This window comes from Alligator sinensis, unplaced genomic scaffold, assembly GCF_000455745.1.
Source record: "Alligator sinensis unplaced genomic scaffold, ASM45574v1 scaffold682_1, whole genome shotgun sequence".
In the NCBI taxonomy this organism is placed as follows: domain Eukaryota; kingdom Metazoa; phylum Chordata; order Crocodylia; family Alligatoridae; genus Alligator; species Alligator sinensis.
The window spans coordinates 2,898,906-2,925,800 of record NW_005842011.1 but is presented as its reverse complement, the minus strand read 5'-3'; the positions used below and the strand labels follow the sequence as shown (position 1 = coordinate 2,925,800).

Sequence of the window (26,895 nt, the reverse complement as noted above, 5' to 3'; positions counted from 1 at the left end):
CCTCGGTGCTGCTGCCGGCTCCCTCGTCAATTTCGCCGCTCTTTCTCGCCGCTTTGTCTCTCCCAGCCTCCGTCGCTCCCGGTGCTGCTGCAGCCTATTCGGCCCATGGCCAAGGCCCCTTGCGGGTGCCCGGTTCCACTCCCGGGCTTCCCCCCGGGCTTCATGTCCTCCCGCAGCGCGCCCCCTCTGCCTTCGGGGCCGTGTTTTATTTCTGCTGAGCGGCGCCTCTCTCTGACGTCACTCCGCCCCAGCCGTATGAAAGCGCGGCTAACAAGCCGCGCGGGTGGTTCCCCGGCCTGCACGCCGCCACTGCTCCCACCTCCTGTGAAGCGTAAGTGAGTATTTGCTCTGGCTGTGGGCCGGGGTCTCTCTCTAGTCCCGTTGTCCCTGGGACACAATACCTACAGTTAACAAGCAGATAACCAAATAAATAACATGCTATTTGATGACCCCCCTTAACGCTTCTTAAAAATAAAAAGGGTACTTCCTGCTTTACAGGGTGGCACACCAAGAATTATAAAAGTCAAACCCAATTTGTTAGTAGTTTTCTGAGAGCAGATACTACTATCTAGTGCTGAGTGACTTGTCGATAATGGGGAAGACATAGACTCCTTCTTAAAAGATACACAAATAGTGATATCTACAAGTGTTTATGTTAGTACAAATGCCAGAAAAATAGGCCAACTCTTGGAGCCTGTACTTAGTTTTTACTGCATCTTTATTCTAGCTAAATCCCCATTAACGAGATTCAGCCTGGTGAAGGACTGAGTACATTCCTGAGAAATGGCATTAGAGTCTGACCTAAATAAGTGTAATATTTAAAATACTGCTATTCAGCTACAGAGGCAGCATTACATGGCATAGAGGAGAACATGACAGAGAAATATGACTCCTCTTAACACCAATCAACAGAGTTGAGCTAGTGCAGGGAGGAGTGCCTGCTGCCCTCTGCTAAAGGGTAGTATCAGCTCTGACATGATCTAGCCCAGTAGTTCAAAATAACTCTTGTGGCTTGCACTGCTGTGCAAACTCATCCCACAAATCCAGGCCATGACTTGAAAGTCACAACAGGGCCAGTACCTTTCCAGAACATGGAGCTGGCAGGTCCATTACATCTGTATTAAACACATGGCTGTTTTTTCAACATCACGAAAGGGATTCTGACAAGCTTTGTTTTTCTGACAATTTTCTACTCTTATATTATTCATTAACATAATTTTTCCTAAGTGTTCTAAACTAATTTGGAATCACGGTGACATACTTTGAAGACTAAATAAGATCCCCTTGTTGGGGGTACAAATTCTCCTACTTCAAAATGCACTTAACATTTTAATTTGTTATTTTGTAACGATAGAGACATTGGATGGAAAGGTGATTACGGTTATAAAGTCAGGGAAGGGTTTTTAAATCACTGAAGTATTCTGCAGTAAACCTGCCTTTAGGAGAAATCAAAACCTGATATTTTTAAGAATCACTCTTCTTCAGTGCTTCCAAGGGGAAAAAAATCATATAAATCTTTTGTAGATATCTTCATTTGAATATATTGTATATATCTGTTCTCAAAATCTAGCGAGTTGTCTTAGAGTTTTATATCGCTCCCCCATCCTGAATAGTGTTATGATGCCTCTGTAAAATTAATAGTAACAGCAATGAATTTCATGATTCTGTTTCTTTAAGATAACATTAAGTTCTATTCCCTTAAGGTAAGCTATCTTTTTTTTCTTTGTTTGGAGGGGCATCCTCTAAGGGAAATTCCTACACTTGCATATAGAAGTGATACAGAGCTAATGTATACAGCTTTGTGGCTCTCTCCTTTGCAATGTATACAGCTTTCTCTCTCCTCATTGGGCAATGCAGGGGGCAGATTGCATAATTTTTAGAGTGCCCAGAACTTGAACAGTTTTGAGCTGCAGAGAACCCAAATTGTGAATAGCAGGGAGCTGCCATAAATTAAAGCAGCACAAAATCCAAAGGTCTAGAACAGTGGTGCTGAACCTCTGGTCTGCAGGCAGGCCAAATCCAGCCTGTGAGTCTCCCCATGGGTCCAGAAATGTGGTGACGGGAATAGTAGTAGCAGTAATTGCCATGGCTTTTGTGGGGTTGCTTTGCGGCCAGATCTGGTATACAGGGTTGCTGTGTAGCCATATCTGGTATGGGTCAGAGTCAGGCTGGTGCAAGGGTCACACCTGAAAACTGACCTTGTACATTAACACCACATTGGATGCAGCCCACAGACTAATTCCACCCATGGGATCCAGCCTACAGACCAGCCCTGCATCACTCATCTGGCCTGCAGAGCTGGAAAGTTGAGCACTACTTGTCTAAAATATGATAGAGCTAAGTCCAATCCACTTTGACATGCTGACTGTCAGAATGCGTGTGCCAAGTGCTTAGCTTCACTGTCTGTAGCCTTTCTTCTAACAGTTGATCCATACTGGGTGCATCTACATGTACAATTAATGCACAGAAAGCTTACTGTTAAGCTAGGTCGAATGGTCATAAACTACTACAAGACCGTTTCAGGCTGGACATAAGGAAGAATTTCTTTACTGTCCGAGCCCCCAAGGTCTGGAACAGCCTGCCACCGGAGGTGGTTCAAGCGCCTACATTGAACACCTTCAGGAGCAAACTGGATGCTTATCTTGCTGGGATCCTATGACCCCAGCTGACTTCCTGCCCTTTGGGCAGGGGGCTGGACTCGATGATCTTCCGAGGTCCCTTCCAGCCCTAATGTCTATGAAAATCTATGAAAATACTGGGGAGTAAGCTTTCAGTGAGAGCACAACTACATGTGCACCCATCAGGAGCAATTTTGCTCCTGATGGGAGCAGTTCAGGGCAGGGAAACACCTACCCTGCTCTCCTGCCATATGGCAGCCAAGGGGAGCTCTAAGCTCCCAGAGGTGCCAGCCCCAGGCTGACAGAAGACACTGGGGTTAGGCCTGGGCTTCAGGGGACAGGGTCGCAGCTGTTTCCCCATGCAGGAAAGAGTCCCCTTCCCCACAGTTTTTTCCCAATCCCTTGCCCCGATTGGCCGGTGGGACAGGTGCTGGAAAAGAGCTGCAAGGGAGAGGACTCTTTCTCAGCTCCTGCCCCAAGTGGCTGATTGAGGCAGGGGGCTGGGAAACAACTGTGTGGGAGGGGATTCTTTCCCAGCCACCTGGCCCAGTTGGCTGGTGGGGCAGCTGGCAGCAAGCCCTTGCTGCCAACTGCCCCTGACTGAGTGGGTGAATCCATGCCCAGATGCGGACTCACTGCTAACTACTCCACTGGCAGGACAGCTCATGACTGCCCCTGGCTGAGCAGGGAAGGAAGAACTCCCCAGTCCTGGCACTACTCAGTTCCCCGCCCCTGTGGAGGGTCAAGAATCCCACAGCACTGGGACAGAAGAGGGCAGAGAGGGACCCAGTCCCCATGCTTATTGGCTCCCAGCTTCTGGGGGGAGCCAGGAGCTGAGCAGTGCCAGGACCGGGCCCCCTGCTGGTGTGGCTGACTAGGAGCAAATTTGCTCCCGGTCAGCATCTACATTAGTCCTACTGTGCAGTATCTACTGCGCATTTAGTTTAGTAACTATATTTATAGATACTAGTTAAAGGCACAGTAAACTAATTTATTGCGCAGTAGGTTATGTGCATTATTACATGGTGACAGTTTACTGCGCAGTGGATTAGATTACTGTGCAGTAAAGCATCTCATGTAGACCTACCCACTCTGTTCCCAAAGCTATGAACAGAAGCTAGGTATACTAATTACATTGATCTTTTCCATAGTTTCTCATGGGCAGAATGCAATGTGTTTTTCTGGAGCTAGAGACAGGACTGGATGATGCCTAACCTATGGCCCGATGGTAAGAGCACAGTGTTGGAAGAAAGAGATGCAGGTTCAAAACCCTTTTGAACCTGGGTCTTCCACTTCCTGGATGTGTGTCCTAACTACTACTAGCCTGTTGATTTAAAATAGGAGAAGGTTTATTTGTTCCTCCTCCCCACCACCTCTCTGGTAAGTATTCATGCCAGATAATTCTATTTTGCCAGAGAGTGACAAAGAATCTGAAACTGTGTGTAAGCACCAAAAATGGAACTTACTGTTGTGTAATTGCTGTTTAGATGCATAAAATTAATAGGAAACAGCCCTGTATGTCTCCCACAAGATCATTCTTACAATTTTACTGGGGACTAGGTATTAATGACTGCTTTGAATTTGCTGATCTCCATCTGATATGCCTTAGCAGGATTGACTGATGAAGCTGTAATTATGCTAGTTTTTGGAATTAATCCTGAAGAATTAGAAGTGATTGCTTGTGAATGCTGGAAGGACTTGAGACTGAGTGGTACTTTTCCAGTATGTCCTTCAAAGTTTTGGCCTCTGTCTATGTTTGTACTGACTTAAGCAGGGATTGACGGCTCTGAGCTTCTTAGAAACAATTCAGCTGGTTGCAGGAACAGACTCTCCAAGGAAAGCCTCACAGAAATAACTAGGATGAAATATCAACTGGAGCAGAGGTAGCATGGGCAGATGTAAGACTTTAAAAAGGTGGGTTCAGAAGGTGTGGCACATCATCATATATAACACAATACCTATTTTCTCCACTTAGAAACTAAATGCTAATATGCAAGGGGCTTAGGGATGTATTATTCAGCTAAAGATCAGAATGTGAACTAGTTTGTTAATTATATATTAACTTTAAAAAACACAACACACTAGGCAAAAATAGTTGAAAGATCATTAGTCCTGTAATCATTATAGTTAAATGTACTATAAATCTTATTCAGATTTATAAAACAAAATCTAACTTTCTTGAGTGCTTCCAATATTTCATTGTCAATCATTTCTACATCTGAGCTAATATGACCACACCCGAGTAAACGCTTTTAGCTAGAGCAGAAGAGCAGTCTGCAGGGCTGTGAAATAGGAAACAGACATTACCAGGAATTAGGGTGGCCATCATAGAAGACATTCTGAAACCCAACTCCTTTATGTCCTCTATTTTCTCTTTAAGAGAAAAATAGAGGACATAAAGGCATTCGGGTCATATCAATAGAGGACAGAAGACAACCAGATTGTCCTGTATGATGGCCACCCTACCAGGAATGGCCAACAGACAGCAAACTTAAAGAAGAAAGGATAGTTGGAATACTGGAACATCAGCACCATTAAAAAGGAGAATGGACAGTTAACACCCATAGAGTGAAAAGAGATTAGCAGGAATCAGGGAGATGTCAATGAGCCATGAAGTCAGTTGACTCTTTCAACACTGTGAATAGAATTGCAGCAGACCCTCCCAGGCAGTTGGTTTTAAAGTTTGGGTGAAGCAGGAATCACAGATGGGTGCAATTGCACCACTGCAGTGCCTTGGATCTGCCCTAGAGACTCCTCCCTAGCTTGCTCCTGTGGCCATGAGGCTGAAGGCAGGTGAAACTCGGGAGCATCCAAACCCCAAGTCTTCAGGCTTGAGCCTGCATGTAGGATGCCTGCCAAATGATTTGGAAATATCTGAAGCCCCAGGTGGGGGTGGAGGATGTTTGCCGGTAGTAGGGCCACATATGGTTTTTGAATGACTCATGGATTTGGAATTGATTGGCTGATTTGGCTTGGAACACAACACATTTCCCTTAAAAAACCCCAAACAAAAACCAAAATAAATAAAACAAAAAAACCTGCCCCTGAGAGGTAGCACAGTTCTTTAAAAGCATTCTGTGTTGTACAAATAAGTTATTGCTGTGGCTTTTCAGGGTTTATAGCTGCTTATTCACTTCCTGTGACTGAGCAGAAAGCAAAGGATATACAATACGATTACTCATATCTTTACCTCCTATGTTTCCACCGGAAACTCATGCATATCTTTTTTTGCTTTGCTAACAGTTTTATGTGGGACATTTTCATCTCTTATGTGTCTGTCAAAGGACTTTATCAAAGCAATATGAAAGGAAGGGTTTGCAGAGATAAGCTGTAAATAAAGAACAGTGCCTTCTCCTGCCTACTTCTGCAGAATTAGATGGCTTAATTAGAGATGACCTGATAGTCTGGATGTAAGGTAAATCTTTGAGGTACATAAAAGGCAATGCAATATTTGCTTAGGTTTGAAAATAAATTGGTAACCTGATCTGGCTGGCATTAACAAAAAATAGCATATAATTAGGCCAGATCCTTAACTGCTGCCAATCAATGTAGCATCCTTAAATATTTCACTAGTTACATTCACTAGTGCAGATTTTTTCAACCCATGGGTCGTGACCCAAAAGTGGGTCAGAAGAATATATGAAAGGGTTATGAGCAAACTTTAAAAATGGATCAACAAACTTAAAAAATGGATTCCCCTTTAAAGGAGAAAAACATGAGATACTTTGGCTTTTCCCTTGCAGACTGGCAGAGTGCCAGCCAGCAAGAGGCTGCTTGGGGCCTCCCTTGCCCCACACACCCACCCACCGCCCCACACACTGGGGAGCTGGGGCCTGGGAGTGGGGGGCACTGGGTCGGGACTGGCCACTGATGTTTACAAATGGGTCCTGGTACAAAAAAACACTGCACTAGTAGATGTATTAGTACTAATGAAGGATCAGGCTTTCTCTATTTTATTCCCAGAGTAAATACTCAAAAAATTACTCTTGCTTTATGCATCCATACATAAACACACAACATACAGTATCAGATGCGGGTGAAAACTGGTCTGCTTGTAAACTCACCTGAAGAATTCATGCCAAAACAACAACAGACTTTATAACCAAGTAGAAACAGTGTAGTATAATTTTGTAAAATTCTCAACTGTTCTGAATATAGTTCTGTAACTGTTTTTCTTCTGTGGGTGTAACTGTGGTATATAGTATTATTAAAAATAATTATGACAATAATGCATTTTTCTTATATTCATTTTTTTGAAAGCTGTAGATATAAAGTCAATTTCTGGAATCCTTATTCAAGTTAAACTCCCTCTGATTTGAGCAGTTACAACAGATGCAATAACTACTTTAGTACAATAGCAATTCAAATGTGTATTTGTTTAAACTATTACTTTTTCATATTTTCCTGCTTCTTGTATTTCTGCACATAACAAAATGATTGGTGTGGACTGAGAAACTGTCCTCTTGATTTTTCGTGTGTTTGTGTGTATGTGTTACAAAGATAGCAGCACTGTTGTGTAGTGAAGTATTTATCTAGCTTCAGCAGAAAGAAGTTAGGCAAGATTCGGATGACAGGTCCATTAGCTATTAAAACCTATAAATAATTCATGGAATAACTCCATGGGGTGTTTTTCTTTCTCCTTTTCCTAAAAGTCTATAGCGTTTTGTCACTACAAGAAGATGAGTTGAACAGCTGCTAACCAGCAAAGAAACATTTATCTCCATCAATATAGCTTTTCCAGTCAGGCCACAGGAGTAGTCTTTGAATTTTCTTGGAAGCTTCTTTTATTGATTGCATTATTAACATTAAAACAATTTTTCCTCCCCAAGCCATTAAGGTGTTAGGCTAAGGATTAATGGAACCTGTAGTGCTCATGGTAAGTCTGTCTAAAGCATGGGTGTGTCCTATTAAATACCTCCAGTAAGTTTGAATCAGCATGTGAAAGGTATATTTGTGTGCAGTAGAATTTAATTTTCACAAGGTAATGCTCAGTTTCTAGCACGGGGTGCTGAAAAAGAAAAATGGGAAAGAATAACACATTTGCTTTATTTTTCTGCAGGTCCTGGACAAGATAATCTTTCATTCAAGTCACTTCCTACCAGGAAATTCCTAAAGTGAGAGGTCAAGTAAGACAAGCTGTTTTCCAGTATTTTGTGCTGTCACTCTTTGCCTTCTCAGCCTACTAGCAAATAAAACCCTATCTGGGACCCTACTTTGAGCTGTTTTCAGTTTGGGAGCCATTCTCAGCAAAAAAGAACTTGAAGTACTTGTATGTGAAAGACAGTAGACTGCTCTGACCTTGCTAAATGTGTGTGTTCACTTCAGTAGGTGGCAAAGCCACTTAGAAATAATGGCCTGCACGGAGATGGACTCTCTAATTTTTTTCTTCAAGAGTATGACACAGTAGAAATGCATCACCAATGAAATAAGAGCACAGACACTTAAAAAACCCATAGGCCTGAGTGGCACATACTCCAGGCAGCTTGGATGAAGTGAAGCTGTGTAGTTCAGGAGTCTTGAAAGGAAGTGAAGTTTGTGAAAAATGACTGTAGAATTTAATCTAAACTTCCTTAAAGAATTGGAGCAGGAGACTGTTTTGGAGGTTCTATACCGTGATCAGATGCTGAGAAAAGTGGATGAAGAAAGGATAAGGTATTATGCTTTTTTCCCCCCCTTTTGTTCTTTTTGCATTGTGCCATTCATTGCTGTCTCTTTTAATCTTACCACTTTTCTTGCATGCTCTTGGCTACTGGTATTTTTTCCAGCTGAGAAAAATAACAGTGATTATAGCCTCTACACTGTAGAATACTGGTGAGACCTGAACAAATACAATGCAGTGAATCATCTACTTCATGAATTTAGCTCTCAGCTTTTCTGGAAAAATCATGCCCCTCCAAGGATTACTCCCTCTGTGAAGAGTTTACAATTCAATTTTCTGTCATTGCATTCACTGGTGTGTAAGCTTATCCCCATTACAAAGGAAGACTTCACAGCTTGGCCTGTTTTAATTAATCACTGGTGTCAGGGTTCTGAACAGGGGATTTGGGAATCTCATCCTGAAGCTGAGCTAAATCTTGTTTCTTATCAAATAAAGTGTATTCCAAGTGTGTTGCCTCTCCTAGTCTCCAATTTTCTGTCACCACCATAGCAAATTTTATTTGCTCGATGAAAAGTTTTATTTCCTCAGCTTCACACAAATCTGCAATGTGAAGGCTGAGATCAAATCTCTGCCTGGCCTGTTTTATTTCCTTTGTATCAGGGGTTTGACAAGGAGCTTTGGCAGTTTGTACAGTACATTGTTGAGCAGCTTCCCCATATAAAACATACTATTTGTGTTGCTAATATTTACAAATGCAAGCCTTAAGTTCTCTATCTCCAAACATATGAATGGTGAAACTTAAAATTTGATTTCTGTAAGCATTTGTGTAAGTAAAATCTGATTGCAAAGCATCTATAGAAAGTAAATACTAAAAGACTGTAAGGAAAGGAAATTAATTCATTTTTAAATTTGAGCAATACATTACTCTTTTGTGGTAATTATGCCATTCTGCTTTACATGGTATTCTCCAAACAAAGGATTATGGTGTAACTAAATCTTAAATAGGTCAGGGAGCTTAGTGCTTGATGATCCTGACACTTTTAGGAGGCTATGAAAGGTAAGTAAAGGAAGCAAGTTTTTTTTTCAGGCATTTTGTTCTAAACTGTGTTTTAAAGCTGTATGTATTTTATTTGATTTGGTTTAGGTGGCATGTTCACTGAAGTTACTTATGGCAGTTCTCTTTCACAAGTCAGATTTTCAAAAGTACACACCCTTAGCCTTTTCCTCTTTTTGCTTGTGTAGCTTTGCAAGCAACTGTGCATTCATGCTATATTTTTGGTGCACTATCATGGGTGCATATGGTCTGCATGAACAGAATCCCATGTGTGCTGGATGACAAGCAGGACTACCTGTACAGCATTATGTTAAGAGTACCGTGTGCAAGGTGATGCATATTCATCAGTGTCACCTTGAGTCCCCTACACTGTCAAGGTCCCATTATACAAAGCATTGTACAAGCACATAGTATAGACAACCCCTGCCCTGAAGATCATTATTTCTCTGTTATGGCTATTTCAGATGTTTTGTTTGAATGTTTTTTTTAATGTTGCTTTTTGTTGGAGGGGGGAGGATTTATGCATTTTTGGGGACAGCTGCAGACCCTCTGTAAGAAGTGGGGAGTGTGGGCTTGGGAATGACATTGCTGGGGGGGGGGTAGGAGGGCAATGGAGTGTCTCTTGTTTCTTATTTTGTGGGTTGTTTGTCTTTTATTATAAGCTGCCCTGAGGAGCTAAATGTAAATAATCAAAGCAGATAAAATATACATCTAAATTATAATAACAAATAGAGGCACTGATTTGGAAATATGTTCCATAAAGGATTATCACTATGGCATATCCTTCATATCAGCTTCTGATTATACTTATTTTTATTTGTCTTGGGGGTTAGGAAATTGAAAACACAGCTGCAGCAGCTTCGGTGGAAAGGAGCTAAAAATGCAAGCCACGAATATCAGGAGAGGTCTTGTGCTCGCTGTCAGAAATCCTTGGGCCTTGTGATGAATAGAGGCGCGGTGTGCAATGGGTGCAGCCATCGAGTGTGTTCCGAGTGTCGCGTCTGTCTCAATCCCTACTTGTGGAAGTGCACCATCTGCTATGCTCATGGGTGAGAAACTGGATTGCTTTTGATAACCTATGGCCAGTTTTGTGTTTATCTCTTAGAGCAAATCATGACTGAGGGAGCAAGGAAGTCTCCTGGATTGCTTTAATTATACAGGTTTCCCTCGATTTATGCAGTACATGCATTCCCGTAAAACTGTGAATAAATTGAATTTGCATAAAGGGAACCCCATTTACAATATAAGACATAGTGATATGTTCCCACGGCAGTGAGGGAGGGAGGGAGTAAGGCTGGGACTAGGGAAGGGGTCGGGGGGAGGAGTGCAGCGCAGCCCGGTGGCCACTCAAGGGGCTGCAGCAGGGAGTAAAGTAGAGGGAACTGTCAGTGGGTGCGGGGCGCGGGACTGGGGGACACGGCTCTTACTGCTACATGCACCCCAGGAGGGCTGCAGGCTGGGGGGCTGTGCCGGGCTCTTCCTGTGGGGTGCGTGCCCCCAGATCTGCATGCATCATGAGAGCAGGCTGCTGCTGCGGGTTGGGGCCAGTGGCGGCACTGGGCTCTTCCCGACGCTCGGGGCAGGCGGCCGCGCTGGGAGCAGGGCTGCTGCCACCCCAAAATTTGCCATAGCCCCCCGCAACCTGCCCTTCCAGTGCCGGGAAGAGCTCGGTGCTGCCGCCAGAGCCTGGCATTGGCCACTCCCAGCACAGCTGCAGCAGGGGCTGAGGTGAGTGGGGTCCTGGCCCCACGGCCCTTTCCCCTCCCCCCAGCAGACTTACCTGCTTGGGGTGGGGCACCTATGCCGATCGCATAGGAGTAAATTTACTTCACATATAACGAATTTTGGGTATAAAAAGAGTCATTGCATAAGAGCAAATTCCCATGTACAAAACCCGCGTAAATTGAAGGAAACCTGTACTTAAGATACCGTTGGTAAGTACTGAGATCTTGTCACATCCCAGCCCCAGTGAAGTCCGTAAGAGCTTGACTTCAGTGGAACCATGTTCATTCCCTTGTGTTTAGCAAAACCTAGTGAAATATAGGACACTGATGCACCTGTACTTCAGCTCTTCCTGGGACTGTGAAACTAGGCAGGATTTGAAGTAGCTTGATTTTTATATAGAAATTATTCCACTGATGGCATTCTTCTCTGAGTCCATACTGATGCCATATATCCTAGCAGTCTGGTGGTGGTTTTGTGCTGCTAGAGGGATCATCTTTTATATAACAATTCCTGACCACTTGCTAGCTATTGGTGTAGCTATAATATACTCAAGTTAACCAATAGTATATATGTGTTAAAACACTTAGTTTAAATTTGAATGAGACCATTTTGGGGACAAGAATGTGCAGTCAGAACTTTAAATGCATCAGTTTTCAAATGTATTACCTTTTTACTTTCACTGCAAAATTCCAAATAAATGAACTGTAAGTCTTTTAATTTGCTTGTTTAAATAATTGGAGTCATAGAATCATGATTAGAACTTGTGATTCTGTTCTTGGTTTTTAGAAACACCCCAGTCTTTGTTTAAGGAAATCTATTTTTTTTTTTCATACTGCAGTTCTTGAAAAATTGTGCGTCTTCAGTGAGTGTTATTTACCTTAGAGCAGAGAGATGCTGCAAGGTTCTGTTCTTGATTAGGTATTGTTTGAACTTTCCAGTACAAGTCTGATCCAAAGTTGGTTGAGATGATGGCAGACTCTTTTCAGGGCTATATAGGTTAGGAGCTGGATAGAGACATGTTTGGGTCTCCTGCACTGAGGTGAGTTCTACTCAATGTCCCATATTTGAGAGCATGAGGAAAGATTTAGATGATTTAGAAATTTAGAACCCAGGTTTCAGAGATGCTGAGCATCCTTAATTCCAGCGAAGGAACCCACCTCTTAAAAAATCAGGACCTAAATACCTTGTTGTGGAGTCTTGATTGCTGGAGATGGTGTGTATTTTTGTGAAGAAAAATACTGACTGGCTGTAAAGTATTAGTTAAAAAACTTACTGATGAATATTTGATAGCTGGTGTCTTTTCATTATCTTCATCTTGGGTTTTTGTTTTTTTTGGTTAAACTCTGAATGCTGTTAGAATGTTTTTTTCCCTCACAATAAAGTACTGATATCAGAAACATCATTGAAGTTCTCCCCTCCCTACTCCAGTGGTAGATACTAAGATTACTGTAGAAGAAACTTGATCTATTGAACTGAGGACAAACAGTGATAAGAGTGCCGTTGGATAGTGTTTCTGAACCTTCAAAAACAAAGTGGAACTTTATCTCCCATGTTCTGAAACCAGATGAGTTCACTGATGTAAAGCCCGAGTAAACAAAATTCAGTGAGTTTACTGCTTTCACGACTTTGATCTGATGTGCTTATGTGGGTGAATAGATGGTCTCTTTTAACCTCTTGTGTGCCTTTTCTCTTCGTACATTTGAGAACAAGCATCTCAAAAGCAATCCGAATAAGAGCCATGGATATGTTTTACCATAGAGCTATAGAGAGGTCTCTGTTTGACAAAGGAATATGATTGGCCAAATTTGGAACTCACAATCTACTAGTTTTGTGTGGGGAAGGGCAGTTTAACTGAAATTGGGACTTGGAATGATATATGCTCATGAAATATAAGGGGAGAGAGATGCATTTTGAAAAAGGCAGTAATAAAACCACAAAAATTGGCCAGGGGACTCAGAGGCAGTTGTATAACTTTAAACTACTCAGTACTTCTTGTTTGAAACAAATGGATTAGATTTCAAGTTGACTGTGGTCATGAAAATCAATTTAAACTTTACAGGCCTGTTTTCTTTCTTGTATACTGTGGAACCTTGCAAAAAGGTGCTGCCTTTTTTGCATCACTGCACACGAATGTGGTATCTTAGCAATCAACATACACGTGTTGCATTAAAAAACAACGTGCATAATAGCATGACATTTTGTCAGTGGTTTTACGAGCTGTAATTTTTGCTTTGTTTACTTTCACAGCTATCTAAAAGTGAGGAAAAACAAAAACTAAAGTTATGGGTTTTTTGCAAGTAAATTCTTTAGAGACAAAAAAATGCCTTGTTGCAGTTTTGATCAATAATAATTCACGAACCCTTTGCCAGGGAAAACTAGCTTCAGCCCTCTAATTTTGTACATATTCAGTTATTGTAAATCATGGCTTGTTGCTTTGCATCAGATCGGGAGAAATAAAGAAATGTATATGCCAGTGTTTGCTAGTTCTGTAAGTCACATGCCCACAAACCCTCAGTGATAGAACATTGGTTTACAGATTTGAAAGAGAGGAAATTCTCCATGGCTGTTTAGAATCGAGGCACCCCTTGAAAAATGTCAGCTTTTAGTCTTCACAGCTAGGGACAGACATTCAAAACGCCTAAGTCTTTGCAGGTTAGTCTAAGCTGTGCAGCTTAAACTGATTAATAAGTGGACAGACATGCTCTGGCAACCAGGAAATGCAGGTACATGCCTGAACTGGCTCAATGGTCAAGCCAGAAGCCGGGGTGGGGGGGTGGGGTGCTAGAGCATGCCTGCCAGCCACTGCCAAAGGGGAGGGAAGAGAGATGCCCTCCAAGGCTCTCACCCCTCTCTGCTGGAACGGAGGTGGTGCCACCAGGCACCAGCCCAGGCTAGCACGCAGGGGATGGGGGAAAAAGTCCTTTCTCTGAAGCAAGCATGTATTGAACACAGCAATTTGCAAAGTATACAACAGGGAACTACCAAAAATCTTTGCCTAAGCTGTGATACAGCCCAGTAAAACACAGTGTACACAGCTTTGTCTAACTTAAAATGTAAACCAGAAAGACAAGAATTAGTTTTACTAATCCTGAGGGCAAAGTGTCTCCTTACAGCCAGGCATTCAGAAAGGCTTTATAATATAAATGTAGCTCTCTTTATTCTTTGGTGAAGCTGTTTGCAACTTCTCTTAACTCTTAATCAGCATGTGTGATGTTCGTCAGTCTTTGCCAGCACCTACTGTTCCGGACACCTGGCAGAGACTGCAGCCAAACCAAAGCCCCAGGGGTTCCTGGGGAAAGAGAGGACAGAGTGAGCAATTAACTCCATCCCTACCTGTTTGCAGGCAAGCCATAGAGATGTGGCTGGGGCTGGCAAATGGCAGTTGTGGTTCACAGGGCTTGCCAGCAGAGGGGAGAGAGGACGGAGGGAGAAATTTGCCTCGGGGGCCATGGCAGGCCAGCGTCTGGCCACACCCTGCCCCTGCTCTGGCTAGAGAGCAGGGGGAGCAGCCAGCCCTGCTGTGGAGCAGAGAGCCCCGCCCAGCCCAAGAGCATGCTGGGATGCTGGGGGTGTCTGGTTTATCTGAAACCAGCCAGGGGTCTGGGACAGACATTGCATAAACCGGGTTGACCCAAATCAGTTAAGTCTGATACTACATTCAACAAGGTCTATCTCAAACTGGTTTTGGCCATTTTCAAGCTGGTTTATGTGCACTGAATGTCTGTTCTGTTACAGGTTTAAACCAGTTTCTGATCACTTAAACGGGTTTATGTGTAATGTCTGTCCCTGGCCCACTTGTTTTTTTAACTAAAGAAAAATAGAAGAGCAGTTCTTCGGTAGCAAAGAACTCCGCCCACAACAGATCAACTGTTTTTGACACTATGGCTTCCTATTTGAAATCTCTGAGTTTATCTTGTGAATAATGTTTGCACACCTAACAGTGCTAATATTACATGGAACACTGTAGCATCCTTGAAAGGATGTCAAGGCACCTCTGCGTGCCACAGCACCCAGTTGAAAATCACTGCTGAGACACAGAAGGGGAACAAAGAGAGCTAGAGGAGTATGGTGCATAAAGATGGCACCACCAAAATTTTACTTCTGAAGTATTGGCGTAACCAGAGACATCAGTCTGTTACCACTATGTCATGTTCTTAAATTGTAACATGCCAAGTTGTGCTCCTTCTAATATGAGAGAAAGGAATATCTGAAGTTTCCTGCATAGCTGATCTATTATGATGCAGTACATGGCTTTAGAGTAGTGCCCAAGACAAGGTAGGGAAGGTTGTTTCAGTTTTCTATCTCAGAATTTTCAAGCTCTGTTATTTAAAGTTAGGTACCAAAAATCTCTGGTTGGCATGTAAGTAGCCTGATATCTGAAGAAGTGGGAATTTTTCCTTTCCATTTGGGGTCATGGAAGCTCTGTATATTTAATTCCTCTAAATATAGACTTTGTATAGACTTTATGGCTAGCAGTTCAGAGAGTAGGTCGGGTTAAAAAATGGCCCCCAATCTAAGGTATGTTAGGGGAGGAGGAGGGATGGGCGGCCTGGGGAGGCTAGTGGTGAGGCTTGGGGTGTTGTGGCGTCGATGGGGGGAGTTGGGCTGACTTATCTGCAGGAGGGAGGGAGTGCTAAAATTAGCCCAGTGCCAAGGGGGCAGGTAGGAAAAATGCAGCTCTGGGGCTGGGGCCAGTGACTGAGCTTTTCCAGTTCCAGGGCTGTGCTGGGAAAGTGTGCAGAAGTTCAGTTAGATCTGTCTAGCCATACCCAATCTAACTTGCTGCACTTCCAAGGTACAGTTAAATTAGATTGGTTCAGCCATTTTTGACTGATCTAATCTTCCTGGAACAGTTTGTACTTGCACTTACTAGTCAGGTCAGTCTAAGGTCTGCATGTGGGTGAACTAAGTTAGATGGGATGGTCATTTTTAATGCGATCTAACCTCCATGAACATCTGTATGTACCCACAAAGTTGCTTATCTTTAGGTGCTTAGCAATGGAACCTAAGGTGAGACAGTGTCCTACAAACTCTCTTACCTACTGTCAAATAGAGTGAGCGGCTACCCCAGGGCTATTTTTCTTTGGCCTTTGTGGATTTCAGAATTGTTTATCACTTAGCTGAAAGACGCTTGTTAGTTTTTTCTTATTCTGAGAGACTGTTCTTATGTTGATTGCATACTCAGTGAAGCATCACCCTTATAAGATTCTGAATCTGGTGGCTGACATCAACCTCTCCATAAAGGAAAGCTTAAGATGAAGGATAGGCTGTGGTACCAGCCCATTCATATCAATGTTGAGAAGACATGTTCTTCCCTTCTCTAGAACTATGGACCTGCCATTTGGCACGTGCTCTTATGTAGCCATTTTAAATTCCACTGAAGAGCATGCACTTCAGCATTGTCCATTTTCACTTATTTGAGCTAGGTTATGACTGGAGGCAAATATACATCCAAATGTGCCTTGCCTGAGCTCATACAGCAAATTGGATGCAGAACTGGGAACAGAACCCAGGACTTCTTGACCTCCAAACAGTTCCTCTACATGCTATTTAAGACTTCCTGCAGAATAATTCCCACATGGAGAATGAAGTTCACCATTTGCCCCCATGCCTTCAGTGGGGACTTCTGTAAGGTATTAGTTGTACTGAAGGATTTTCTTATTTCTTTTGATTTGTTAAATAGACATTTATTATTTTGTCTCAAGCACACACAATTAAATATGAAAATATATATTGTAAACTGCATAGACAAGGTTCAGGTGTCTGCTGTTCTGTTTTTCAGAGCCATGAAGGTAAAAACTGGTGAATGGTTCTTTGAGGAACGAGCGAAGAAATTCCCAGGTGAAGGTAATCACCCACCCAGACAACAAACAAACTCCTGTGCAGTATGTAGCCCTTATGGAAGTAAAAACAATCCAAGTCCTTACCATGTCATTCTGTTTCATTTCCCAACTGGTGGGAGAGACGTGTGAAATAAAGACAACATTTTGTGCTGTAGGTTCAGTGTGTGGAAGACTGCAGAATGCATGTCTTTTTGTCTCTAGCAGAAACCAGAATACTATATTTGAAAGCACAAAGCAATTTGGCTGGGTAATATGAAAAATTTGAACCATATCAACTCGAACAAGGTGACGCAAGCTGTGAACACCAAATAAGGGTACAGCTTGACAGTAATATGAAATACAATGGCATGTGAAATAACCATACAAGCACTACAATATGTGGACAGAAATGACATGATTCAGTCTCCATTAAAATTAATGGCAAAGCTTCCATTTAATTTAGTGGTGCAGGCTATGAGGTAGACACTCAGGGCCCTCCTACCAGCAGTGGGGTCACCAAGCACCAGAGGAAGTGGGGGAGGAAGGAGGTGCATGCCCATCCACCTGTATTACCCCCCCTAGATCTGCTCGTTTGAATCGCATCCAAATGGGAGTTTGCAGTGCACTCTGTCCAGCCTGTAACCAAGGAGCTGAGTTGAAGCAATTCCTCACTTCTTCCAGTATGGGACACTCACTGTTTTAAACTAATAGTGACTTTGGAAATAAGAAGGGATTGTACATAGGGGAAACCAAGAACCAGTGGACCCTAACTACCTCCTTTATGATAAGGGGGTTGGGCTGGAAGGCACCCTTGGGAGCATGATTGGCTTTTGCCTTTTGTTTGCCCAGGAGGATGTTTATGACTGGAAAAGTAAAAGGTTGTCATATAAGTGTAGGATCATAGGAAAGTAGGGCTGGAAGGGACCTCACAAGATCATCTAGTCCAGGCCTTGCTCAAGGCAGGATCATCCCTGACAATACTGTCTCAGTCTGTCTAACCTGCTCTTGAAATCTTCCAAGAATGGAGATTCCACAACTTCTAAGTAGCCTGTTCCAGTGCTTGACTGTCCTCATCAGAAAGTTCCAACCTAAATTTCCCCTGCTGAAGCTTGAAGCCATTGCTCCTCATCCTGTCGCATATGGTCACAAAGAAAAACCCCATCCTCTCTATATTTACCCTTCAAGTATTTGAAGACCGTTATCAAATCTCCCTCTCAGTCTCCTCTTCTCCAGACTAAATAACCTTAGTTTCACAGTTTCATAGTTGGTAGGGTCGGAAGGGACCTGAGCAGATCATCAAGTCCAACCCCCTGTCATGGCAGGAAAAAGTACTGGGGTCAAACGACCCCAGCAAGGTGTTCATCTAACCTCCTCTTAAAGACCCCCAGGGTAGGAGCCAGCACCACTTCTCTTGGAAGTTGGTTCCAGATCCTAGCCACCCTGACAGTGAAGTAGTGCATCCTGATATCTAGCCTGAATCTACCCTCTGCCAGCTTGTGACTGTTATTTCTAGTCACTCCTGGTAGTGCTCGGGGGAACAGGGACTCCCCCAATGCCTGCTGCTCCCCTCTGACTAGTTTGTTCTTAGAACCATGCAAGTACAGTATTGTTAGTGTGTATTGCGTCTGATCCCATGGATGAAATGATATTAAATGTGGAGTTGGGAACTACTTTATTGAATACATCTGGGGGTGGAGGGCAGGAAAGTCTATCAGACAAGTAAATTGAAAATAAAAACAAGCACATCAATTGATATAGCAACTTATCAACTGTAAATCTCAAAGTGCTTTAGGATCATAGAAAAGAAGAGCTAGAATGGACCTCAGAAGGTCATTCAGTCCAGCCCCTTACTCAAGGCAGGACCATCCCTGACTAAACCACCCCAGTCACATGTCTCTCTAACCAGCTTTTGAAAGTTTCCAAACACGTAGATTCCACAACTTCTCTAGGTAGCCTGTTCCAATGCCTGACTGCTCTCATAGTCAGAAATTTCCTCCTAATCTCCATCTTAAATTTCCCCTGCTGTATCTTGAGGCCATTGCTCCTAGTCTTGTCCCCTACAGCCACAGAGAAAAGCCCATCTCCATACTCTCTATAAATCGCTTTTCAAGTATTTGAAGACTGCTATCAAATCTCCCCCCTCAGTCTTTTCTTCTCCAGGTTGGATAACCCTAGTTCTTTCAGACTTTCCTCATAAGTCTTGCCACTGAGGCCCCTAATCATTTTCATTGCTCTGTGCTACACCGTTTCCAAACTCTCCACATCCTTTTTGAAGTGTGGGGCTCAAAACTGGACACGGTACTTGGGGTGAGGTCTTGCCAGTGAAACTCTTGTTAAGACAACACAGTATACTCTTGGCTTTTGTGCAACAAGAGTGCACTGTTGCTCCCCAGCCCAGCCTCTGGCTTCTTTACTTTTCATTCCATCCAAGAAGAGCACACACCAACTGCTGAAACTTCCTTAGCCTGATGAAGGGTTTTTGAACCCAAAAGCTTGCTTAATAACTATTCTCCAACTATTTGGGTTGGTCTAATAAAAGATATCAGATTCACCCTAGGAACGTTGTCTGCCTATGTCCTTAGACCAACACGGCTACAACCTACACCCCTGTTGCTCCTAGTCAGTTTATTGTCTATTATAATTCCCAGGTACTTCTCTGCAGTACTGCAGCCTAGTCACTCATTCCCTCATTTGTATTTATGCATGTGATTATTCTGTTCCGAAGTGCAGGCCTTTTCACTTGTCGTGGTTGAATCTCATCTGGTTGATTGCAGACCATTTCTCCAGGTCATTCTGGATCTTATCTGTACTCTCCAGGATGTCTGCAACACTACCCATTTTGATGTTATCCAAAAATTTGCTAAGCATGCACTTGATCTCATCATCCAAATAATTAATGAAAATATTAAACAATAATGGACCCAGGATAGAGCCCCTTGGATGTCGTGGTTGAATCTCATCTGGTTGATTGCAGACCATTTCTCCAGGTCATTCTGGATCTTATCTGTACTCTCCAGGATGTCTGCAACACTACCCATTTTGATGTTATCCAAAAATTTGCTAAGCATGCACTTGATCTCATCATCCAAATAATTAATGAAAATATTAAACAATAATGGACCCAGGATAGAGCCCCTTGGAAATCTGTCAGAGGCCGGCTAGGCGCTGTGAGTGTATCAGCCGTGAGGCTGCTGGGTTCAGGATTGAGGAGGCGAATCAGGAGTGAAGTAAAGGCAAATTTACTTATAGCTTAGCATATGACAGTTAACAGAAAGGTTAATGCGACAAACAGATAGTACAGTAATAAAGAGCTAATAGTGAATGATAACAACAGATAGACAGAATGACAAAGGGTTCCCACATGGGGTTGGCAACTTATCGGCAGTCCCTCTATGCCAGGTGCGTACCAAGTTGTTCCAGGAAGTTGTCACTGAGAAAGTCCCTATGTCAGGATCTGGTCCTCACTCACACTGGGAGTCCGGGGTCCATGCATGGTACAGCGATGGTCCTTCTGTCCCATCCTTCATGCTGGTCACCTGACATACATGCTTCTTTATACCTTATCTTATGCTAATCTATTGCCTTTAGAGCCACTCACAATCTTGTCCTATAGCTGTTACCCTATGGAATCAAAAGGTGTTAGAAATTATCATGAAAGGTTACTGCCTGAACTCGGGTTCACCCAATAAGCAAATGACACCACATTACTTTGTGGTTTGAAATTAGCATTACCTGCCTAAGCTCAACTCCTTAGTTTTTTATTCCTGGATTCCTTGGAATGTGCTGATTATATTAGGTGGTCAGTTCTTGTTATGGCTTGACCTTTAAAAACCTGTTAGATCAGCTAATATTGTAGCTCTGCTTATTTTTGGGGCTCAGTGGTCCCATGATCAGTGCAAACAGTTAGATTCAACACTTTGGTTAAATGGTGACAGACACATTCCACTTGCAGGTTGCAAACTTACAAGCTTTGCATTAGCTAATCTTAACTCAGACAATTACCAGATGCTTCCAAGAGCATATATTTTTTGATTTAACCCCTCTGGTTCTGGCTACCACAGAAATCCCATTGGAATCATAGAAAGTTAGGGTTGAAAGGGACCTCATGAGGTCATTTAGTCCAACCCCCTGCTCAAAGCAGGACCACCCCAACTAGATCATCCCAGCCAAAGCTTTTTCTAGCCGGGTCTTAAAAATCTCTTAAGATGGAGCTTCCACCACCTCTCTGGGTAACCTGTTCCAGTATTTTACTACCCTCCTAGTGAGAAAATTCTTTCTAATATCTACCCTAAACTTCCCTTGCTGCAACTTGAGACCATTGCCCCTTGTTCTGTCATCTGCCACGACTGAGAACAGTCTAACTCCGTCCTCTTTTGAACCTGCCTTCAGGTAGTTGAAGGCTCCTATTAAATCCCCTCTCACTCTTTGTCTTCGTCAGACTAAATAAGCCCAGTTTCCTCAGCCTCTCCTCAGAAGTCATGTGCTCCAGTCCCCTCACCATTTTTGTTGCCTTCTGCTGGACTTTCTCCACTTTGTCCACATCTTTTCTGTAGGAAACACAGTACTCCATATGTAGCCTCACCAGTGCTGAATAGAGGGGAATACTCACTTCCTTTGAACTGCTGGCAACACACCTACTAATGCAGCCCAGTATGGTGTTAGCTTTCTTCACAACAAGGGCGCACTGTTGGCTCATATTCAGCTTATTGTCCACTGTAACTGCCAGGTCCTTTTCTGCAGAGCTGCAGCCCAGCCAGTCAGCCTCCAATCTGTACCAGTGCATGGGGTTGTTCTGTCCTAAGTGCAGGACTTAGAAAAGATTATCAAAGAGATCATTCTCAACAGACTGGCCGATGGCAAAATCCTGAAGGATAGCCAGCATGGGTTTGTCGTGGGTAGGTCTTGCTTGACCAATCTTATTTCCTTTTACAACCAGGTGACCTATCACCTGGACAAGGGGGAAGAGACTAATGTCATATATCTTGACTTTAAAAAAGCCTTTGATCTGGTATCCCATGATCACCTTTTAGCAAAACTGGCCAACTGTGGCCTTGGCTTCACCATGGTCAACTGGCTGGAGAATTGGCTCCGTGGTCGAACCCAGAGTGTGGTGGTTGGGAATCAATCGTTGTGGTGCGCTGTGACCAGTGGGGTCCTTCAAGGCTCTGTCCTTGGGCCTATATTATTCAACATCTTCATTAATGATGTAGACATTGGCGTCAGAAGCGGACTGGCCAAGTTCACCGATGAAACCAAACTTTGGGGTAAAGCATCCACACCTGAGGATAGGAGGGTGATCCAGGCTGACCTTGACAGGCTCAGAAAATGGGTGGATGAGAACCTGATGGTGTTTAACACTGAAAAATGCAAGGTTCTCCACCTTGGGAAGAAAAACTTGCAGCATGCTTATAGGATCAGCAGTGCTACGCTGGTTAGCACTATGGACGAAAGGGACTTGGGGGTCACAATTGACCACAAGATGAACATGAGCCTTCAATGGGATGCTGCGGCTAGTAAAGCAAGCAAAATGCTGGCTTGCATCCATAGATGCTTCTCAAGCAAATCCTAGGACATCATTCTCCTGTTGTACTCGGCCTTGGTGAGGCCGCAGCTGGAGTACTGCATCCGGTTTTGGGCTCCACAATTCAAAAAGGATGTGGAAAAGCTTGAGAGAATCCAGAGGACAGCCACACACATGATCAGAGATCAGGAAAACAGACCTTATGATGAGAGGCTGAGAGCTATGGGACTCTTCAGCCTGGAAAAGCGCAGGCTCAGGGGTGATCTGGTGGCCACCTATAAGTTTATCAGGGATGTTCACCAGGATCTGGGGGAACGTTTGTTCACCAGAGCGCCCCAAGGGATGACAAGATCAAACAGTCACAAACTGCTCTGTGACCATTTCAGGCTGGACATAAGGAAGAACTTCTTTACTGTCCAAGCCTCCAAGGTTCAGAATAGACTGCCGCCGGAGGTGGTTCAAGCACCTATTTTGAATGCCTTCAAGAGACATTTGGATATTTATCTTGCTGGGATCCTATGACCCCTGCTGACTTCCTGCCCCTGGGACAGGGGGCTGCATTTGAAGATCTTCCAAGGTCCCTTCCAGCCCGAATGTCAATGAAATCTATGAAAAACTGGCCCCAGGACTGACCCCTGGGGCACTCCACTTGATACTGGCTGCCAACTAGAGATTGGGCCATTAATTACTACCCTCTGAGCCTGATGCTCCAGCCAGTTTTCTATCCACCTTACAGTCCATTTATCCAGCCCATATTTCCTTAGTTTGCCTGTGAGAATGTTGTGGGAGACCATATCAAAATCATTGCTAAAAGAAATATTTACCACATCCACTGGTCTCCTTGTGCCAACAGAGCCAGTCATCTCATCATAGAAGGCAGTCAGGTTGATCAGGCATGACTTGCTCTTGGTGAATCCATGCTGCCTGTTCCTAAACACCCTTTTCTCCTCTAAGTGCTTCAAGATGGATTCCTTGAGGATCTGCAAAGTTGACTGGTTTGTAGTTCCCTGGATCCTCCTTTTTCCCTTTCTTAAATATGGGCACTATGTTTACCTTTTTCCAATTATCCGGGACCTCTCCTTATCGCCATGATTTTGCAAAGCTGATGGTCAGTGGCTCTGCAATCATGTCAGATAACTCCTTCTGCACCCTCAGGTGCATCCCTTCCAGCCCCATGGATTTGTATATGTCCAGCTTTTTAAAATAGTCCCTAACTTGTTCTTTCACCACTGTTGGCTGGTCATTTCCTCCCCAAACTGTGCTGCCAGGTGCAGTAGTCTGGGAGCTGCCCTTCCCTGTGAAGACTGAGATAAAAAAGTCTTTGACTACTTCAGCCTTTTCTGCATTCTCTGTCACAAGGTTGCCTCCCCATTCAGTAACTGACCCAAATTTTCCCTGAGCCTCCTATTGCTACTAACAAACTTGTAGAAACCCTTCTTGGTACTCTTCAGATCCCTTGCTAGCTGCAGTTCCAATTGTGCTTTGGCCTTCCTGACTTCATCCCTCCATGCCTGAGCAATACTTTTATACTACTCCCTGGTTGTTTGTCAAGTTTCCACTTCCTATAAACTTTCTTTTTGTGATTTAATTTACCGAAGAGTTCCCTGCTAAGCCAAGCTGGTCTTCTGCCATACTTGCTAGTCTTTCTGCACATTGGGATGTTTTGTTCCTACACTCTCAGTAAGGCTTCTTTAAAGTACACACAACTCTCCTGGACTCCTCTCCCCATCAAACTGGCTTTCCAGGGGATCCTGCCCATGAGTTCCCTAAGTCGAAGTTAACTTTTTTTTAACAGTCCAGGGTCCTGGACTGCTGCTCTCCATCCTTTCTTTTCTCGGGATCCTGAACTCAATCACCTTGTGGTCACTGCTGACCAAGTTCCCATCCACTTCTACATTCCCCACCAATTCTTCCCTCTTTATGAGCAGCAGATCAAGAAGAGCACAGCCCCTAGTTGGCTTTTCCAGCACTTGCACAAGGAAGTTGTCCCTAGCATTCTCCAAAACATTCCTGGATTGCCTGCGCACTGCTGTATTGCGCTCCCAGCAGATGTCAGGGTGATTGAAGTCCCCCATAAGAGTCAGGGCTTGTGATTGGGAAACTTTTGCTAGCTGTCTGAAGAAAGCCTTGTCCACCTCATCCTCCTGGTCTGGTGGCTTATAGCAGACCCCTACCACAACACCATCCTTATTGCTCTCCCTATTGCTCTGACCCTAACCCAGAGACTTTCAACAGGCCCGTCTCCAGTTTCATACTGGAGGTCTGACCAATCATACAGCTCTTTTACATAAACTGCAACTTCTCCTCTTCTCTCCTACCTGTCCTTCCTGAACATTTTGTACCCATCCATGATAGTGCTCCAGTCATGCGAGCTCCCACCAAGTCTGTGTTATTCCAATCATGTCATAATGCTGTGACTGTGCAAGGACTTCCAAGTCTTCCTGCTTGTTTCCCAGGCTCTGTGCATTCCTGTACAGACACCTGAGGTAAATAGTCAATTGCCCCGATTTCTCAGGAAGAATGAGAACACCACCCCTATTGCCCCTTCTTACTTACTCTTCATCCAGGTCACCCACTTCCTCACTTACCTCAGGGCTTTGGTCTCCATCCCCCAGCGAATCTAGTTTATCTCCTCCCAAATAGACATTGAGCCATTGATGACTACTTATTGAGCACAATTTTTTCCACCAACAAGTTATGTATCCACTGTTGTGTAGTCTGTATTTCCTTAGTTTGTTGACAAGAATGTCACAAGACAGGTGATCTTTGAAAGCTGCCGTCTGGCAAAATTAAAAAGCAAAAACAAAGCCCTGAGCAATAATACTTCTCCTTGCTAAAAAAATAATTCAGAGATTATTTGTAGATGCCACTAAATCTCCTGCTGGACAATTTGCACTTTCCCAGTTTAAGAAGGTGAATCAACCTGCACTGTTCAAGGCAATGGAGTTTGGTAGTGTTATGCTTTGATCTCATTTTTTCTTCAGAGGAAGTTTGTTGAGGCTAATTCTAACAATCTGTCCGAAATACAAGGATAAGTATCTTCTGTTGTTCCCAGACATGGGACCTGATCTTACAAAGCATGAAATCGACAGGAATTGAAGATATTCACCATCTTGTATGATTTTATCTTTGTAGATATTTGAAATTCTGCATTATACTTAGTAATCTTCCAAGCCTGTAGAAAGAGTGCCCTCTTTTGGCCTGATAATGTAATGCAAATTAGATGCTTGCTTGCTATATAACACGGTGAATTGATTAGCAAGTACTGCATCTTTTACCATATTGCAGACTTTAAAAAGTTATACTCTTATGCCAATACTTCTATTAATGTTTTTAGCACTGAACTATGATTTAAGCAACCCCTTTTCATAAAAAATGATAGGCTGCTTTTACTAAATAATAAATTGGTAGGCTAAAAAGTAATTTCAGGCATTAATAAACCAAGATACTAGGCATTACTCACTGATAATAGACATTGATTGTCAAAGCTGCATTATACCAAGGGCACTTGTTAAGCATTATGACATGAAGAAAAATTATTGCTGTTATTACCAACATCAAGCCCTCATGTTTAAAGCTGATTTACTTTATATATAATTATTTTTTAATGATGCATCTTTTGCAAAACAAAGCACAATAATACCGTAAAGCTGCATTATTGGTTACATGCTGATAGTATTAAGAGAGATTTAGCAACAACTTTGAGCCAATTATTTTCAGTTTCCCATTTATATAGTAAACTTAACCCTTTTCTGTTTTTTAATTAATTAAGTGGGGTGTGGTGAAAGGGACCTTACGGTGGGTGTCTACTACAGACCACCCAACCAGGGGGAAGAACTGGATCAGGACTTCTCCAGTCGGCTTATGGAGGTGGTTAGGTCAAGGGATGTTATTGTCATGGGCGACCTAAACTACCCAGACATTTGCTGGGAGGAGCAGACAGCCAGGTCTGACCGCTCGCGTAGGTTCCTGGCTGTAATACAGGACCTTCACCTTATCCAGGAAGTGCACAGCCCCACTAGGGGTAACGCCTTGCTGGACCTGGTCTTGACCATGGGGGATGACTTGGTGAGGGGACTGCAGGTCCTTTACCACCTGGGCAACAGCGATCATCACCTGCTGGATTTCACTATCCAATGCAGGGCATCAAGGGTTTACACCAAGGCTAAAGCCCTTGACTTCAGAAGGGCCAACTTCAATGAGCTTAGGAGACTAGTGGGGGAGGCACTGAGGGCCCAGAAGATAGAAGAGATGGGAGTCCACGAGGGATGGTCGTACCTTAAGGGGGCGATCCTCCAGGCCCAAAGGATAACAGTCCCTGAGAGAAGCAAATGGGATAAGAGTGCTCAGAAACCCCCTTGGCTCAGCAAGGGCATTCAGGAATGCCTGAGAACTAAAAGGGAGGTGTACAACCAGTGGAAGGGAGGAGCTATCACCAAGGAGGAGTACTCCTCCTCAGCCCGGGAGTGTAGGAGGGCTACTAGGAAGGCCAAGGTAGAGATGGAACTCAGGCTGGCGTCCAGGATTAAGGACAACAAAAAGTCCTTTTTCAAGTA

The 26,895-nt window shown here is 43.5% G+C and overlaps 1 protein-coding gene across 5 annotated transcripts in view; it reads left to right on the top strand.

Moving 5' to 3' along the window:
- Nucleotides 1-26,895, top strand: part of SYTL3 (synaptotagmin like 3) — a 65,902-nt gene that overhangs the window by 6,881 nt on the left and 32,126 nt on the right. For 2 of the 5 annotated variants that reach the window (XM_025201987.1, XM_025201984.1), the window contains exons 2-4: nt 7,678-8,270; nt 10,105-10,320; nt 16,779-16,843. In XM_025201987.1, the coding sequence (XP_025057772.1) occupies nt 8,161-8,270; nt 10,105-10,320; nt 16,779-16,843 (391 nt within the window). In that variant the 5' untranslated portion in view covers nt 7,678-8,160. Of the gene's footprint in view, nt 1-7,340; nt 7,495-7,677; nt 8,271-10,104; nt 10,321-16,778; nt 16,844-26,895 lie in introns of those variants that run through there. The other 3 variants (XM_025201985.1, XM_025201986.1, XM_025201989.1) reach the window with 3 other exon arrangements.